The 16,999-nt window shown below is 29.7% G+C and overlaps 2 protein-coding genes across 3 annotated transcripts; both read left to right on the plus strand.

The window, feature by feature from the left end:
- Positions 1 to 455: 455 nt before the first annotated feature.
- Fatp1 (Fatty acid transport protein 1) lies at positions 456 to 7,540 on the plus strand. Its single transcript, XM_074242125.1, has 11 exons — positions 456 to 599; positions 2,776 to 3,116; positions 3,942 to 4,092; positions 4,531 to 4,768; positions 4,851 to 5,085; positions 5,158 to 5,359; positions 5,636 to 5,828; positions 5,910 to 6,050; positions 6,128 to 6,423; positions 6,510 to 6,663; positions 6,742 to 7,540. The coding sequence occupies exons 1-11, from the start codon at positions 522 to 524 to the stop codon at positions 6,894 to 6,896; spliced, it is 2,184 nt and encodes a 727-aa protein (XP_074098226.1). The 5' UTR covers positions 456 to 521; the 3' UTR covers positions 6,897 to 7,540.
- A 1,381-nt stretch (positions 7,541 to 8,921) lies between these two features.
- LOC141526960 (long-chain fatty acid transport protein 4) lies at positions 8,922 to 16,954 on the plus strand. 2 transcript variants are annotated; one of them, XM_074242138.1, is made up of 11 exons: positions 8,922 to 9,030; positions 10,148 to 10,407; positions 12,195 to 12,345; positions 12,489 to 12,726; positions 12,793 to 13,018; positions 13,940 to 14,141; positions 14,234 to 14,426; positions 14,510 to 14,656; positions 14,724 to 14,861; positions 14,944 to 15,101; positions 15,194 to 16,954. In XM_074242138.1, the coding sequence occupies exons 2-11, from the start codon at positions 10,223 to 10,225 to the stop codon at positions 15,500 to 15,502; spliced, it is 1,947 nt and encodes a 648-aa protein (XP_074098239.1). In that variant the 5' UTR covers positions 8,922 to 9,030; positions 10,148 to 10,222; the 3' UTR covers positions 15,503 to 16,954. The 2 variants fall into 2 exon arrangements, with proteins under 2 accessions (XP_074098239.1, XP_074098246.1); XM_074242145.1 differs by lacking the exon at positions 8,922 to 9,030 and adding an exon at positions 9,086 to 9,175.
- Positions 16,955 to 16,999: the final 45 nt, after the last annotated feature.

Genomic DNA, 16,999 nt, shown 5'->3' on the forward strand with positions numbered 1-16,999 from the left:
AAGTTTTTAAGTTACATTTTTTGCAAAATTCTTTAGGAAATTAAAAAAGTAAGAGAAGTCGTCCGCATAATTGCCATCGCTCGCAGATATCATCTATTCTAGATAAATGGTGGTAAGTAAATTTAAAAAAAAAAAAAAGAGAAACATGAACCTACAAAATATTCTGGAGCAATACGACGTCCGATTAAAAAACTAAATAATAAAAATAACAAGTAAGAGATATATGAAAGAGAGTAAGTAAGGAATTACGGGGCATTAAAAAGCTTGTGGAGAGGGATTTGAGCGAGTGTTCAAACTCGGTTGCTAAACTCTCTTAGTCTTTAGCGAAGACCCTTTCTCATCGGTATCTTCAGCTATTTTAATAAAGTTTACTTCACTAAAAATTATTTTTATTATTATAATTTATAAAATAAGAAATAAAAAAAATTGAGACTTTGATCGAGTCACTAAAATGTGAAAAAATTGGTGTATTGAAATAATTTATGTTTTTATAATTAATTGGACTGTGAATATTTGAAAAAATGTCTGATACAATTGCAAAGTTGCCTTTAAATAATATTAATGGCAATGGTTCAAAAATAAATTCATCAAAGGAGCGAGTAAGTTTTTTTCTTAATCTTAAAAATTGCAAAACTTTAATTAATAATGTAATTTATTTTGAAACTCATTTCTCATTTCCTTTATTAAATAAATTAGCAGATGATTATATTGTTTATATCATGAAAGAACGTGAAAAATTAATTGCTGGAATAATTATAATTATTAGCGACAGTGAAGATTTTATCTGAAATGTCAGCGAATAAACGCATTATGTTAGATTTATTAGAAAATTTTATTAAACGGTGATATTTGTATGGAGAAAGTTTGAGTAGAAGATATTCTGCGGGATTTATTGTTGACGCGGGAAAAGTATAATTTGAATTTGTTGGTTAGTAGGTCATTGTTATTAGCGTGGTTATTAACTATGAATTATCTTTGTAATTGTAATTACTAATTACACACATCAAATCCCAATAAAAATCGTCTGTATTTATTTTTATTTATGGTTGTCATTATTTTTCTCTCTACTTTTCTATTATTCTATATAATAGTTGTGATGATTATAGTTAATGTCAATTGTTTGTAATTTTTTATAAACTGGCGACTCATTTTAATATTTTTGAAACTTTGCATTTCTTCAAGGAATTTTATAAATTAATAAATACAAATTGTAATACTTTAAAATGTTGGGTCTAATGCCAAAAATAGAAGATAATTTGTTAATTTTTTCTTGTCAAAAATAAGCAAATAAGCTATTATTAAAAAAAGGTATGAAAGAAGAAAAAATCGAAGAATAGCTTCAATTATTAACCGTAAATGCGCAACAGTCGCGTTTTATTGATTTTATTCTCTAACTCGTAGTACAACTCACAACGCGTTTAATAAATAATTCGGTGAATTAATCAGCCCGCCTCGGGTCTCTGATCGAAAATCATAAACACTAAAAATATTCAAATATCTATAAGTTATGTGTGTAAATATTAAAAATTTCATAACTTTTCTAGAAGTTATCGAAAATAAATAACGGCCGTTTTTTTCGATATGTGTTTTTCATCAAGGCTGGTCATTCTAAAAAGCAAATACATTAACCTGTTAAACAAAGCTCCAACAAATAAATACTCTTATAATAATAATTTAAACAAAAAAAACAATTCTCTGGGGAATAATTTTTTAGTAAAATTCGACTCAAGCGTATCTTGCAAAAATGTATTTTTATTCCATTCAAGTCCATTAATTTTTACGACTTTCGAAGAGTGAGTATTAAAAAATTTCTCTCAATTATTATAATTGTTAACAAATAATTAATTTTTGAAACTTTTTTTTTTTTCTAGATAAGAAATTAAACATTCTAACGTTTTTGCTAATTAAATTTTACACTTGACCGATTATTTTTTAAGATCTAATATTATTATTAATTTATATGAATTAAATTTTAAGACCTTGTATTTTAGGAGTAGAGTGTTACATTAGGTTCATAACGGCAGCATGTGTAAACGCAAAATAACTTTCTCTTTTAACCAGCAACCTGTACTGTGTAGATGCAATTTTTCTCTGTACTAGCCATACTGGTGTCAATGTACGAGCTGCCTGAATAATGTCGATATTACCGCGAATAAATGAGATAAACGTCCGTGAAACTTTCAAACCGCTATTTTCATTTTACCCGTATAGTACCTGTACCTATACCGGTGCTTTTATGCACCGGTAAAATTTTAGAAACAATTTTAATTTTTTTTTTTTTTTTTTTTCAGTGTTTAAAAAATAAAATCAATTATTGAATCAATCAAGAATCTTATACAATACTGAAAAAGGAAGCGAACAACGAGACAAGTAACATGAAACACATAATAAACGACAAACTCACGTTACCGCCAATAATAATTTTAATTTCGCTCAATTAATCACGCGATAAGCGCTAGAAAAATTATCTCAACCTCTATGTGACATTATTATATTAAAAAAAAAAAATAATCAATGATTCATTCATTTTGCTTCCACATAAAAAAATATTCAATTTCGTTCTAACATAAATACCAATTAAATAAAACAAAATAAAAAATTGATAATTGACACCGCAGTCAATAAATTGTTTTTTTCAACAAAAAAATTTTTGTTTTCCAAAAAAAAATTTCAAACGTCCGCCGACTTCCATACACACCTGGACACATGTGTGTACAGTGTATAGAAGGTATACCGATTAGACTGTTATTTCTCATTCCACGTGTTTGAAAACAGGACGTCGAGAGGGGAGAGCCGCCGTCGAAAGGAGGCGATAATTCCCGCAGATCAACGAACGGTTCAGTGGACGTGGGATCGGCAGCCGCGCAACCAGGTGTCCCGACAACCGCGGGTTCCAGTCCAAGTACTTGCCGCGCGATCGCCCGCACCTTCCAGCGTATCGTCTTAGCGATGATTGCCCTCGGACTCCTCGGAGGGCTGGTCGCCCTCGTCTGGATCTTCATGGGCCCGATTTTTGTCCTCCAGCTGGTCTTGGTGGTAATTATCGCGTACTTTGTCTCTGGAGGAAGGCTCAGGTGGTTCTACGTCGCCTTCAAAACGGCTCCCAGAGACTTAACGTGAGTAACTTGTTCAGTAAACTTTTTTAAATTAATTTTTATGCCTTGACAATGATAAGACTAAATTAAGTCTTTACTTTTTATCTTAATCGGTCGTTGTTTTATTAAAATTTGTTTAATGTTTTTTTTTTTTTTATCTGTTTAGAAATTGTACTGCTCAAGTAGTGAGTCAAGAATAATGTAGTGTAGTTGTTTAAGCCAGGAGAAAGCTTTATGTTTTTAAATAACGGGACACTTGTAGTCTACTTCTTTGCGGAATTGATATGCCGGTTTTAAAAGTCGCATTAATTATTTATTTATTTTTTGTTTGTTTAATCTCTGGCTAGGTTTTTCCATTTGAACTTTGGTCGGTTATAAATAGTCTTGACATCAGATTTTATTTTCAAAAAACCACTTAATTTTTATGTTTAAATAACTAAAAATAATATTTTTATTATTGTCAATATTTGATCAAATATTTATTGAAAAAAATAAAGAAATTTATTGTTTTTTTTTTAAATCATAAATGTCTGACGTTAATAATGAAAATAATTAGAATGAATCACTGCTACAAAATTATAATGAATTAAAATATTCAATTTGCAGCTAAGACTTGGATAAATTAAAAAAAAAAAAAAAAAAAAAAGATAATGATGATTGAAAAGCATGTTTATGCGTTACCGAGTAATTTAAATAGTCTGTACTTGAAATTGAGTATACTATTCTGCCAATATAAATTTAAAAAAAATGTTATTCAAGGCAAGGTTATATAAGTTGTACTTTAAATTAAGTAAATACTTGTTTTTTATGATTATAATGATAGTAATGATTGTTATTTATTTCCAGAGCTCTAAGTCGATTCATTCGGCTAATGTGGGCGATAAAATGTCACGAGAAAAAAAATCGTAGTGTCGCTGATGTCTTTCAGCAATTTGTTGCTAAACATCCCAACAAAAGTTGCTTCGTGTTTGAAGACCGCGAATGGACTTTCCAGGAGGTAACTATTGCTAAAATTAATTGCCGAGAAATAATGGTTAGATTAAATGTAAATTGAAATCGGACGTGCGTCGATTGAATGACACTTTAATTTAATCAGAATTATGACTTTTAATTTGAAATTTTTTTATTTAATCGTCGGATATAATTGCTCAATTTTAGTTATTTAATAAAACAATAATGATAACACGATTAAGATCAGTCACAAACAATAATATTAACCGTAAATATTTATTTAAAACAATCGCTCATTTGCTTAAGTAAACTCCGGGAAATGTTTTACTCGAGAGATTAAATATTATTCCAAGTACACTTATGTATTAATTAACATAATACATAGTTACAGTACTTGGCGTTTTTACTCAATTTTTTCTTAAATTATTTTCATTACTATAATTTAAAAAAAAAAAATTACTAATAATAAGTATTGATTTTACAGATCGAAGACTTGAGCAACAAAGTTGCGTATGTTTTCAAAAGTCATGGATACAGAAAAGGAGACGTGGTAGCTCTGTTAATGGAAAATAGACCAGAGTACGTCGCAGTTTGGCTGGGATTGAGCAAACTCGGTGTGACGATACCATTAATTAATACAAATCTAAGAAAAACTTCACTGCTGCATTGTATAAACGTCGCGCGTTGCCAAGCGCTCATTTTTTCCGACGAATTATCCGAGTGTAATTATCACTAATTAATTAAATGAATATGTAAACACATAAATAATATTTCATAATTAAATTACATATTTATTTATTACAGCCGTTAGTGAAATAGCCTCGTCATTGGACGCTAAAATAGCTTTGTACAAGTTCGACGGTAAGCCGAACACAAACTCATCGGGGCTTAAGGAAAAAGATTTGTCAGTACTGCTAGACGATGCATCATCATCTCCGCTAGTGTTACAAGAGAAAGGAACGTACAATGATAAATTGATGTATATATATACTAGTGGTACTACTGGTTTACCTAAAGCCGCTGTTATTACTAATTACAAGTAAATATTGCCCGGTAAAATTAATATTTTATTTATTTACTTTATTCATATCATTTTTTTTATGATTGTTAGGTTCATGTTCATAGCAGGTGCTATGTATTACTTGGGAAAGTTCAAAACTTCGGACCGATTCTACACGCCCTTACCGTTATATCACACAGCTGGAGGCATTGTTTGTGTGGGTCAAGTTTTATTGCAAGGCGCGACTTGTGTTATCAGAAAAAAATTTTCAGCCAGCGCTTACTTTGATGACTGTCGTAAATACAACTGTACGGTATGTATTTTATTAATTTTTTTTTTTTACGCTGATAAAAAAAAAAAAAATAATAATAATTTGATTCAAAATAAAAAATTTTGATTATTTTTAAAAATTTTCATCATTGTTTGTTAAGAAATTTTTCTTAAATTAAAATTCAAAAATTTTTTTTATTCGTTTAATTTTAATTACATTTAAAAGTAGTCGATCTAAAATAAAGAGGATGTACTTTATTAGTTAAACGACCCTCTCTTCAAGTGCGAATATTAACAGTACAGGAAATTTGCTTACTAGGTAGCTCAGTACATCGGCGAAATGTGCCGATACATTCTCGCCTCTTCACCGAAACCCGAAGACAAGCAGCACAAAGTGCGGGCGATTTTTGGCAATGGCCTGAGACCGCAAATTTGGAGTGAGTTTATCGAGAGATTCAATATTAAGCAAGTCGCTGAGTTTTATGGAGCTACAGAGAGCAACGCCAATATAAGTGAGTTTTATATATACGGTTGATTTTTTCTTTATTACTTACGTCACACTCCTCTAACATAATTTCACTCCATTTTTACAGCCAACGTGGACAATAAAGTTGGCGCAATAGGTTTCGTATCAAGGATTATACCCGCTGTTTACCCGATTTCGATAATAAAAGTAAACGCCGACGGAGATCCGATCAGAAATGAGAAAGGACTTTGTCAAGAATGTAAACCGAGTAAGTTATGGTTGAAATGGTTTTTTTTATTATATTTTTAATTTTATTAAATTAAAAAATAATTAAATTATTAACAGATGAGCCTGGAGTATTTATTGGGAAAATAATTCCCAACAATCCACACCGCGCTTTCCTAGGCTACGTCGACGAAAAAGCGTCTGAGAGAAAAGTTATCTACGACGTATTCAAAAAAGGCGACTCGGCTTTCCATTCCGGCGACATAGTCGTCGCTGACGAGTTCGGGTATTTATATTTCAAAGACAGAACCGGGGATACGTTCAGGTGGAAAGGTGAAAATGTATCAACCTCCGAGGTCGAAGCTATCCTGAGTAATCTCACTAATTACCGCGACTGCGTCGTTTATGGCGTCGAGGTAAAAATTTACTTTAATTTTAATTTTTTTTTTTTTTTTTTAGATTGATATTTTATTAATTGACTAATTAAACAATTTGTCAAAAGGTTACCGGATCAGAGGGCAGAGCTGGTATGGTTGCTATTCACGATGAAAATGAAACGCTAGATCTTAATGAATTTGTTAAAAATGTTAAAGAAAATCTACCTTCATATGCAAGGCCGCTATTTATAAGAATTTTGACTAAAATTGATCTTACAGGTTTGTATAATTTTTTTTTCAAGTTAAATATTGTCAAATATGATTAATAAATATTAATAATGTTATTTAATTAAATAGGAACATTTAAATTAAAGAAGAAAGACTTGCAAGAAGAAGGATACAACCCGAGGAAAGTAAACGACAAGCTTTATTACTTAGATTCTAAATTGGGGTATCAATTGATCACACCAGAAGTTTATGATCAAATGTCACAAGGAAAAATACGTTTTTAAAATAAAAATAAGTAAAACATTTTAATTTTTAAACACAAATTTACTAAAAAGTATGTCAGCTATTAAATATTAATTAATTATAACGGTTGTAAAAATAAGCTGATAAATATTAAGAGTCACTTGAGTTTTAAATATAAAAATAAAATTAAAATTTGTATATATTATATGTCAAGAGAAAAAAAAAATCAATACGTAAACAAATTGTCGATAAATTTAGATAAAATGAGTAGATATGGTGATATACTTATATTTAAATTATTAAAATGGGATTTTATAAATTAATTTGATAGAGATCTGACAAAAAAACGACTGTCAGTATTTGGATTCACTTTTTAAAATGATAAATATTTTTTGGTACGCATACAAAGTCTTTAAAATATTTTTAGACTCCAATCTGAGTGATTTATTTAAATAGACACGTTAATTAATTTATAAAATATGATGTTGGATGTGGTCTTTATAATTTAATTGTTTTTTTTTTTTTTTTTTTTTTTATAATAAAGTTCAATATTTTATAAAAAAAAAAAAAATAGTTTTTATTTACTGTGGTATAGAAATTAGTAATGTATAAGTAAAACCGGTTCAAAGACTCTGTAAAGAGGTCACAGTATCGCTTAGAAAAAATAAATATAATTATGTTTGTATACTTGTGTTATGAGTCTGAGTCTCAGTGTGTGTTTTATGACTGTCGGAAGTTACTCTATATATTTTTATTATTTTTTTTTTCAAACTTAATCATAGGCAATTTTGTTTCAATTTAAATTCAAAAACAGTAAAAATCGTAAATTTGCTTGCATGTGAAAAATTTGAGCCTACATCTAATTAATATGCATAAGAAATACGCAAATGTCTTCTGAGTAAGCCGGAAGTTGGCCTCATCCCATAATCCACCGATATTTTCTACTAAAATATTTTTTCCACGTTACAAAAGCAACTACCGCAATCCTAGTATCGAAAGTATGAATCTATGAATCCGCAGATCTATTTTTATCTCTTCTTACGCTATTTTTTCTCGAAGCTTAAAAATATATTCAGCAATTTGAGAAACAAACAAAATGACAACTCAACAAACAGTTACATAAGTCCTAAAGGTAAGCAAATAATTTTTATATAATCTAATTGCTTTAAACATATTACTTGGGCCTTTGAACGATACGCCGTCGCTTTAAAATAAAATAAAATATGAAAAAAACTCAGAGAATAAATCTCCCAGAGCTTGGCTCATTAATATGCGATGCTCGATTGTTTATGAATAAGCTTATTATTATTGTTATTTATCCGTGAAATAACCTCAGTTGCTCCTGGGATTTAATACACAATTTTTTGCAATAAAATTCAAATAATAATAATAATAATAATAATAATAATAATAATAATAATGATTGATAAGAGCAAAAAATAAATTGATTTCCACTCGAGTAAGTTTGTATATTTATATATATTTTCAAAGTCATCTTTGTGAATTACAAAGATACTTTATCATGCTCATAAATTGCTTACTAAATAAAAATAAAAAACATAATAATAATAATAATAATAATTATGTTTTTATCAATGTCCTCAATTTGTTTCCTTTCTTTTTGGTCAAGAAATTTTATTAGTTAAATTTAATATAATTACTTTTTTATTTTTATTTAATTTTAAATTATACGTAATTTTATTCGAATAAATCACTTTAAATTGCACTAAATAAAATTTAAAAAAAGAAATGAAAATTCTAGTAATTAAATGAAAAGTTTATCAACGGAAAAATGAATAATTAACAACCCCATTTAATTGACATTGAGTGATTAAAAAGCAAAGTTATCGTATTTTAAATTGACATCAAGTAATTTAAAGTAGACGCGGTAAAAGAGGCGAAAGTACTACATAACACTATTTCTGTGCAAAAGCTTTGCTGATAAAATAAATAAATGAGACAAAGGAGGAGATACGCTACAATGTACAATGTAGCCGATGTACAAAGTGAAAGGAGGGGTTTCGCAAAGAAGGGGAAATCCAAAACTACGTCGGGCTTCCATCTGACTGAGTCGGAAGTTGCCGCAGGTCCGTTAGTCGTCGTCAGACGTCAGATGGTTTTCACCTCCCAATAAATACTATATATTTTATACAAAACTATTACACTCGTGCAACAGTAAGTGAATCGATACTAAAGATACACTTAGTTTCACCCCAAACTCAATAAACGATCGCAATCCGTAAACTTCCGCCTCCAAAATGGGCTTTTTGAAATTTAACCAGTGTCTCTGAAAATTTTCGCAACAATAATCGATAAACAAGTAATGAATAAAATTTAACATTATTTTGAAACGCGAAAATCAATAATTTATTTATTACTATGCAATATTTAATTACTCGCCATTAATACGCCGTCCGGGATTTTGGAGTTTTAAATATCGATTGCAAATTTTTTTATTGTGACTTGTGTTGACACGTGATTCAGGAAAAATTGAGTTAATAATTTGACGGGGAGAAAAAATTTAATAAAAAAACGAATCCGACATTTTTAGTGTTTGTTGGAACAATTTTATAAAAATTAAAAATTTAAACAAAAATAAAATAAATTAATATTTTTACTGATAAAAAAAATTTTTTTTAATTCTTGCCTTGGAGTTTTTTTTTTTTAATTGAAATAAAAAAAATTAAATTCTGTAAATTTTGAGTTAAGTAATTGGAGCAGATGTTTTAATGAAATAATTTTTTCCGTGCGTGAATTTCGAAACAGATGAAAACACCGGGTGTATGGGGTGCCGTTATTCAATGACGGTGTTGTGACGTAGACCGATTCTATCCCTTGTATTCTTCTCTTCGGTACTAATAATAATAATAATAATATTTCCAAGTAAAGTAAAACGGTGAGGAGTGTACGTAGGAACAATATAATAGGAAAAGGGAGGAATTGCGCGTGCGCGGATCGTTAAGTGTACGCAACGATATATTCAGCGAAAAGTAATATAAGGCCTCAAAGAGGTATTGGTGATCGCAACGGCCCGAAAAAAGAGGCACGTTATATATTTAAGGGTGGTTTTAAGACAGAGAAAAAAGCGCGAGCGGGAAACGGTGGACGGAAAAATGAGACCAAAAACGGACGAACGGGGTTGCTTTTAGATAAAAGAAGATTGCAACTAGAAACTAGATAGAAGAAGTCTAGCAACTAGAAACTAGTTGCTAAACGTTCAGCCAACCCTCTTAGGACACGACGTTATTGTTATTGTTATTTGTTATTTTATTAGGTATTTGTCTGTTGGCAGCGCCGTGACTATCAACCGGCGACCCTGACTGTCTATCATTAAAAAGGAACGGGGTGCCCTGATTAGTTTTTAAGCATGGACATCAGATTTGCGTGCCTCGTGGTGACTATTGCCGTCCTGATGGCAACCGGAGTTGTTGCCCGGATCGGATCCTTCACCAGGATTACACAAATTGCTGTTACTGCGTTATTAATACCATTATTTTATAAATATCATCGGAGAATTTATGTTATTATACGGACTTTACCACGAGATATTAAGTAAGTACATTTTTTTATTTTAAATATATTATATTTAAAACTAATATTTAAGATGAGAAATTGTTTTTTTTTTTTTTTTTTTTATCAGCAATTTATTTTTTAAATGCTTCTGATATTTAATCATTTTTTATTTTAATTATTTAAAAATTAATTTTTATATTTTCTTTTATAATAATAGCTGTTTTGTTCTTATAAAAAAAAAAAAATTAAAGAAGTTTTTAATATATTTTTAAAGAAATTAGTTTGATAAAGAAAAATTAAATGAATAAAATAGTAGTAAAAAATCAATAACTAAAGGTGAAGGTACAAAGACATAAAAATTTATAAACTATTTAAATTGTTATTTAAAAAATTGTAAAAAATATTAAAATTAAATTATTGATTCAGTAAATTTAGAAAAGCGATTTTGAAAAAGAAATAAAAATTGAGTGGCAATAAAAAAAAAAAAAAAAAAGAGTTAATAAAAAAATATTGGATATTTGTGCATACATAAAAATAAATAAATATTAATGGATTAAAAATCTATTTTATGAAAAAAGATATTAAAAGTTAGAAATAGAAACTCGTGTTAGAGACAAGAGTATAACTACCCTTGCGACAGGTTTAAAATATCAGGCTACAATACTAATCGATTGATACACATTGGCAACCGTTAAAACTTTTAACATTAAAGTTATTCTTTTTCGAAACTTATAACTTCAATTAAAACTTTCAATGCTTTTAATTACTCCTAATTCCTGGACTAGCTGGTTTGAGTTTTTTGAATTTTGAACCTAATTGAAGGTTTTAAATTAAATTGCTGGACTTTGATCCTTTAGTTTCCACATATATCCGTTTAATCATTAAAGTTTTGTTTTGTTGTAATAACTTATTTTTGCTCGACGGGTAGAAAGCGTCAACTTTCGGCCCGCTGCGCTAAACGAAGTTGCCACTTTCTGCCTTTGTCGAGCAAAAAAATAGCATACACTCCTCGAGAAGTAAATAAGAAAGCCTCAGATCACATGTTTGTTGACCTCGGCTTCGCCTCGGCCAACAATTACATGTGATCTGAGACATTTCTTACTTTACTTCCCTCGGTGTGTAATATACTATTTTTTATCACAATAAATACTTATTTTATAATAATAACAAACACTGATAAAGACAATTAGATAATAAGTGAATAATAATAGTGCATTTTGTTATTTTTTTTTTTTTTGTATATTTTCAATATTTATCGCGTAATTTAAAGAATAAGGACAATCGGGAAGTTTTTTAAATTAGTTAACAATGTAAATAAAAATTACATTATTCATAATGATAACTATTTCAAGGTAGTTATTGGTATTATTAATTATTATTTCTCTCAGGTCATGGTAAATGAGATATAAAGTACGTGTACGATAATTATGGACACGTATTTACGAATAAAAGTAGCGCCTACGTTCAATCTCATTAATCTAACTTTTTAATAAAATGTTTATATAAAAGCGTGAAAGGTCAATTGCAAGGATGCTCGATAAGAATTATTATAAAAACTTTAAACCTCATTAAATGGTTATTATAAAAATAATAATAAATAAATATTAAGTCGCTTAAAAATTAGTAATTTTCATTAAACTGCAATTGGACTTTGAAATCATTTATGAAAAGATAATAAGTCTATCAAAGAAAATAAAATGTTTACATTCATTGATAATTATAAGACAAATAAATAATTTATATTTATATAAATAATTAATATAAAAAAAAAAAATTTTTGAAGTTTATTTAGCTGAGTAAAATATAATAAAAATATTATTTTTCAGATTCCTATATCGCTACCTAAATGCCGACAGAGAAACGAAGCGATTTGTGAAGAACAATACCACGGTTATGAAAATATTCCGTGAAAGAGTGAAATTATATCCAAACAAGCCCTGTTTTATATTAGAAGAACGTACTTGGACCAATGCTGAAGTGAGTTTTTTAAATATCACCCTCTATTGTCATAAATTTTAAACTATAAATTATTTATCTCTCACCCACACGGTAATTTAAGCTCTCTTTTGTATTTGTCGCTCCACAAAAAAATGAAATAAAAATATTTTCCTATTTTCTAGATAAATGAGTACAGTAATAGAATAGCGAATACGTTTATCAAACATGGGTACGTGAAGGGCGACGCGGTAGCACTTATGATGACAAACCGACCAGAATTCATTGCTACTTGGCTCGGTTTAGGAAAAATCGGCGTGATAACTGCTTTGATAAACACGAACTTACGCCTACAATTATTGTCCCACTGTCTGACAGTCGCGAAAGTCAAGGGGGTCATTTATGCTGCTGAATTTTCATCAGGTAATTTATTCAAACTATAAATAAATTTATCATCGCTATTTAATTTTAATTAAAATGATTCTCCAGCAATCGACGAGATCAGTGACTCGATTGAGGGCATAAAAAAATACAAGGAAGGAGTTGGACTCGACGACGCCCAGCAAGGAACCGAGAACCTGGACAAGCTGATGTCTGAAGCCAGCTCGGAAAATCCAGTGGTCGAAAACGAGCCGGGTTATCGCGATAACTTGCTCTACATTTACACCAGTGGAACTACCGGGTTGCCAAAAGCAGTTCTCATGCCAAACTCTAGGTAATTAAACACTTTTATTCCCTCCTGATACTGATATAAATAAACAATAAATATTATTTATACTTTATGTACTTAATGCGGCCTTGTATCGATTCGGTGATACAATATTTACAATTGTACAACTCACGCAGTGCGTTAATTTTTATTAGTCATAGTTACTTTTTTTTTTTTCTTTCTTTCTTTCTTTAACTTGGTCGACGATGAGTTTATTATTAATACTGATGATATTATTAATAAAAAATGATGAGAATTGTAGTAATAAAGTCGATTACGCTTATGGTCAACTTACTCAGCTGACCACCTACTAAATTATTCACTCAGTATTGACTAGAAAATGTGGGTCGGTACCTTAAATCAACATTTTTTTTTATTCCTATCTAAAATTTATTTTTTAATTCAAGTAAAAAATTCTAGGTGAAAATTTTTATCCATGAAACATTTTAGATTACCTTATCACGTAGATTAAAAATATCTTACTGAAGAAAACGGTCGTGAGATTAAAAAATTGAAATTTTTTTTTTCAAAGTAAAAAAAATGAATAAATCAATAAAAATTAATTAATTAACGTCTATAAGATAATGAAAAAATAATAAAATATCACCTGATAATAACACCCTCTAGTGCTTTTTATACTCTACTATCATTACGTAACGGTATAAAGTGCAACGAAAGTGTATGAACGTAATAAAGTTGATGTAATGAACCGTAATCCTGTCAGAGAGACCTCACAACTCTGAGAGAATATGATGAGATTAACGTTTGATGTATTGTATACTGTGTTGCTTTTTTTTTTTTTTTTTTTTTTTTTTTTTAGCGAGTAAATATAGTACATACAAGCACGCACACTTGTACCTTAATCGATTTGGTAGATAATGTTAGCAAATAAAAGATCCTTTTATTTATTTACTAACTTGCTTTCAGATATCTTCTGGTAACAATGGCCACATATCACATGTTAGGACTGAGGGATGGTGACATTATGTACAATCCAATTCCTCTATATCATATGGCTGGAGGGCTAGTTGGCACTGGGTGTGCTCTTGTCAAAGGGATACCCAGTGTACTCAGGACTAAATTCTCGGTGTCTCATTATTGGACTGATTGTATTAAATACAACTGTACGGTAAGTAATTGAAAAAAAATTTTTTTTTTTTTTTTTTTTCAAATTTCTGAGTGAAAATTAATTAATGTCTTAAAAATTTTTATTCTAATTAGTTGGCACAATACATCGGAGAAATGTGCAGATATTTATTATCAGCGCCAACGAGATCCGAGGACAGTCAGCATCCGGTGAGACTGATGGTCGGCAACGGAATGAGACCGCAAATATGGCAACAGTTTGTCGATCGGTTTAAAATTGAGCAAATCACGGAAGTGTACGGCTCTAGTGAAGGAAATGCTAATATTGGTGAGCAAATTGCGTTGGAATTTCAGCTTCGTATTGATTGGCTAGTGGTTAGTGCTGTAATTAATTCTTTATTTTAATTACAGTGAATGTTGACAACCAAGTCGGAGCTGTTGGCTTTATACCCTCGATACTACCGAAGCCGCTGCATCCAGTAGCGATTATTCGCATCAATCCCGAGACCGGTGAACCTGTCAGAGGACCTAATGATTTTTGTATACGGGCTGAAATAAGTAATTAACTTTCTCTGTTAGTTTGTTTAGAGAGTTGAGTAATTAATCTAATTTAATATTCTTTCAGATGAACCGGGAATGTTTATAGGTCTAATTAAACAGGGTAATGCCTCAAGGGAATTTAATGGTTACTTGGATGAAGAAGCTTCAAGAAGAAAAGTCATTGAAAATGTCTTTGTCAAAGGGGATAAAGCATTTCTGACTGGTAATTTTTTTTTAATTAATCAAAAATTATCATGAATAAAAAAATTAATTGCTAAAATATTTTTGATTTAAAAAAATTTTAGGAGATATTTTAGTTCAAGACGAACTAGGATACTTTTACTTCAAGGACAGAACAGGAGATACCTATAGGTGGAAAGGTGAAAACGTAGCGACCGCGGAAGTCGAGGGTGTCGTTAGTAACGTCGCTGGTTACAGAGACACTACTGTCTACGGTGTCCAGGTAAAATTATAATTTTCATTGGATTTTTAATCTAATAAAATTCTATTTAAAGTATAATTATCAAAGAAATAAAATCTATAATTGACTTACAGGTACCAGGAATGGAAGGTCGAGCAGGAATGGCGGCGATAGTCGATCCTGAGTGTCTGCTGGACTTCAAAGCACTTGCAGAAGGCCTGGACCGCGCTCTTCCCTCCTACGCCAGGCCAATTTTCCTGCGAATAGTAAACGAGCTTGAGATGACGGGGACTTTTAAGCTTAAAAAAATAAACCTACAGAAAGAGGGCTTTGACCCGAACAAAATCCAGGACAAAGTTTACTTTAGGTCTGGTAACAAAGAGTACGTCGAGGTCACACCCGAGCTCTATCAAGAAATTATTTCCGGGTCAACCAAGTTATAATCTAATCGATCAATCATCAAGCTAATGATTGATTGACCACTAAATGAATTAATACCACTTAAAAAAATTTATTATTTCTAATTGAATAATTAGCCAAGGTCCCGGTAAGAAGGAAGCCTGTTTTTTTGTTGTTGTTATCTCTAAGAGCTTTATATACTTAAATAAATTGTAGGTAATTCAAATGAGACATTGTGATAATTTAATGCACTAAATTGTCCAGGTGTTTAGGTAAATTTTAATTAGTTAATTTCGCCGAGTGCTTCATTGTTAATTTTACTAGGGTGCAATTAAGAGAATGAACCAAAGATTGAAATTCTTCTTACCGAATTATTAAAATTAAAATAATTATTAATTACATGCTAATTTGTTTCACTAAGACCAAAAAATCCGTTTAATTTTTTATATCATGCCCAAGCTATTTTTGAGCTTGCCTGATAAGTACTTTAGTTGTGCAGCAGCATATCAGACTGCCGTATCTTATTATTGAGTCTACTGAGGGCAAGTCGGTGCTATGTGCCATTTCCCATAAAAATGAAAATGACAAAAAAATAAATTACTAATTATATAATTAACAAAAAACAAACATTGTATATAGAGTAATGTATTTAATGATATTTGTTTACTGAGCTGATTATGTCTATTATATAAATATTATTATTATTATTATTATTATTATTATTATTATTATTATTATTATTATTATTATTATTATTATTATTATTATTATTAAAATGTAAAAATTTAGTGCGATCTGTACAGGCAACACGATATTTCAGAAAATTTTTCCAACATTTAAAAATAAATAAATTAACACCTGCATACTAATAATTACTAATAAAAATCTTGGCAAATACTTGTATCGGCAATTGTACTTCAACTGCTCAACGAAAGTCTTTATATAAATAAATATTAATCATGAATATTAACTATCACAACTAATATCACTATATAATTAGATTATTTAAATGAAAAAGTATTTACACTAGGACCGCCGCTTGTCATAATTAATGAAAAATGAATAAAAAAAAGTAAAATTACAAACAACGATTGGGAAAATTTTTTGGAAGAGTTTATTTTTTAACGAGGGATCATGGTAAAATGTCGTGTCACGTGCCTTGTCATTATTAAAACCAAACTATAAACCGATGACAATTAATTAATGCACGTAATAAATATCCGATCTCGTCCCTTAATATTAATAAGCACGATTCTTAAATAAATTAATAAATAAATAACTTATAATAATAATTAGTTGATTGTCCGGTGTGCGTGAATTTATTTTTGTTATAATTTTTTAGTTGATTATTTTTGAGCGCTTGGGTGAGTCCTGTCAAATTTATTTAAATAATAATGAAAATAAATAAATATTAAAGTTTATTATTGGATGCTGTGGATGATTTCGTTCAGACATTGTTGTTTGATGTAAATAAAGACAGTTGATCACTTACCGAATCATGTCTAAGAATTTATTTCTTCATGGAAGATTTTTATCAATTT

The sequence above is a fragment of the Cotesia typhae genome, unplaced genomic scaffold, assembly GCF_013202065.1.
Source record: "Cotesia typhae breed Kobodo isofemale line unplaced genomic scaffold, CoteBio_Ctyphae contig_11, whole genome shotgun sequence".
NCBI lineage: Eukaryota > Metazoa > Arthropoda > Insecta > Hymenoptera > Braconidae > Cotesia > Cotesia typhae.

What these genes read in the sequence shown, in the direction of transcription:
- LOC141526960 (XM_074242138.1), top strand. Translation starts at nt 10,223, where the DNA reads ATGGACATCAGATTTGCGTGCCTCGTGGTGACTATTGCCGTCCTGATG. An exon ending in TGCTGCTGAATTTTCATCAG is followed by an intron (nt 12,727 to 12,792) that starts GTAATTTATTCA and finishes ATGATTCTCCAG; the next exon opens with CAATCGACGAGATCAGTGAC. An exon ending in GGATAAAGCATTTCTGACTG is followed by an intron (nt 14,862 to 14,943) that starts GTAATTTTTTTT and finishes AAAAAATTTTAG; the next exon opens with GAGATATTTTAGTTCAAGAC.
- Fatp1 (XM_074242125.1), top strand. Translation starts at nt 522, where the DNA reads ATGTCTGATACAATTGCAAAGTTGCCTTTAAATAATATTAATGGCAAT. An exon ending in TTCCGACGAATTATCCGAGT is followed by an intron (nt 4,769 to 4,850) that starts GTAATTATCACT and finishes TATTTATTACAG; the next exon opens with CCGTTAGTGAAATAGCCTCG. An exon ending in GCGTCGTTTATGGCGTCGAG is followed by an intron (nt 6,424 to 6,509) that starts GTAAAAATTTAC and finishes ATTTGTCAAAAG; the next exon opens with GTTACCGGATCAGAGGGCAG.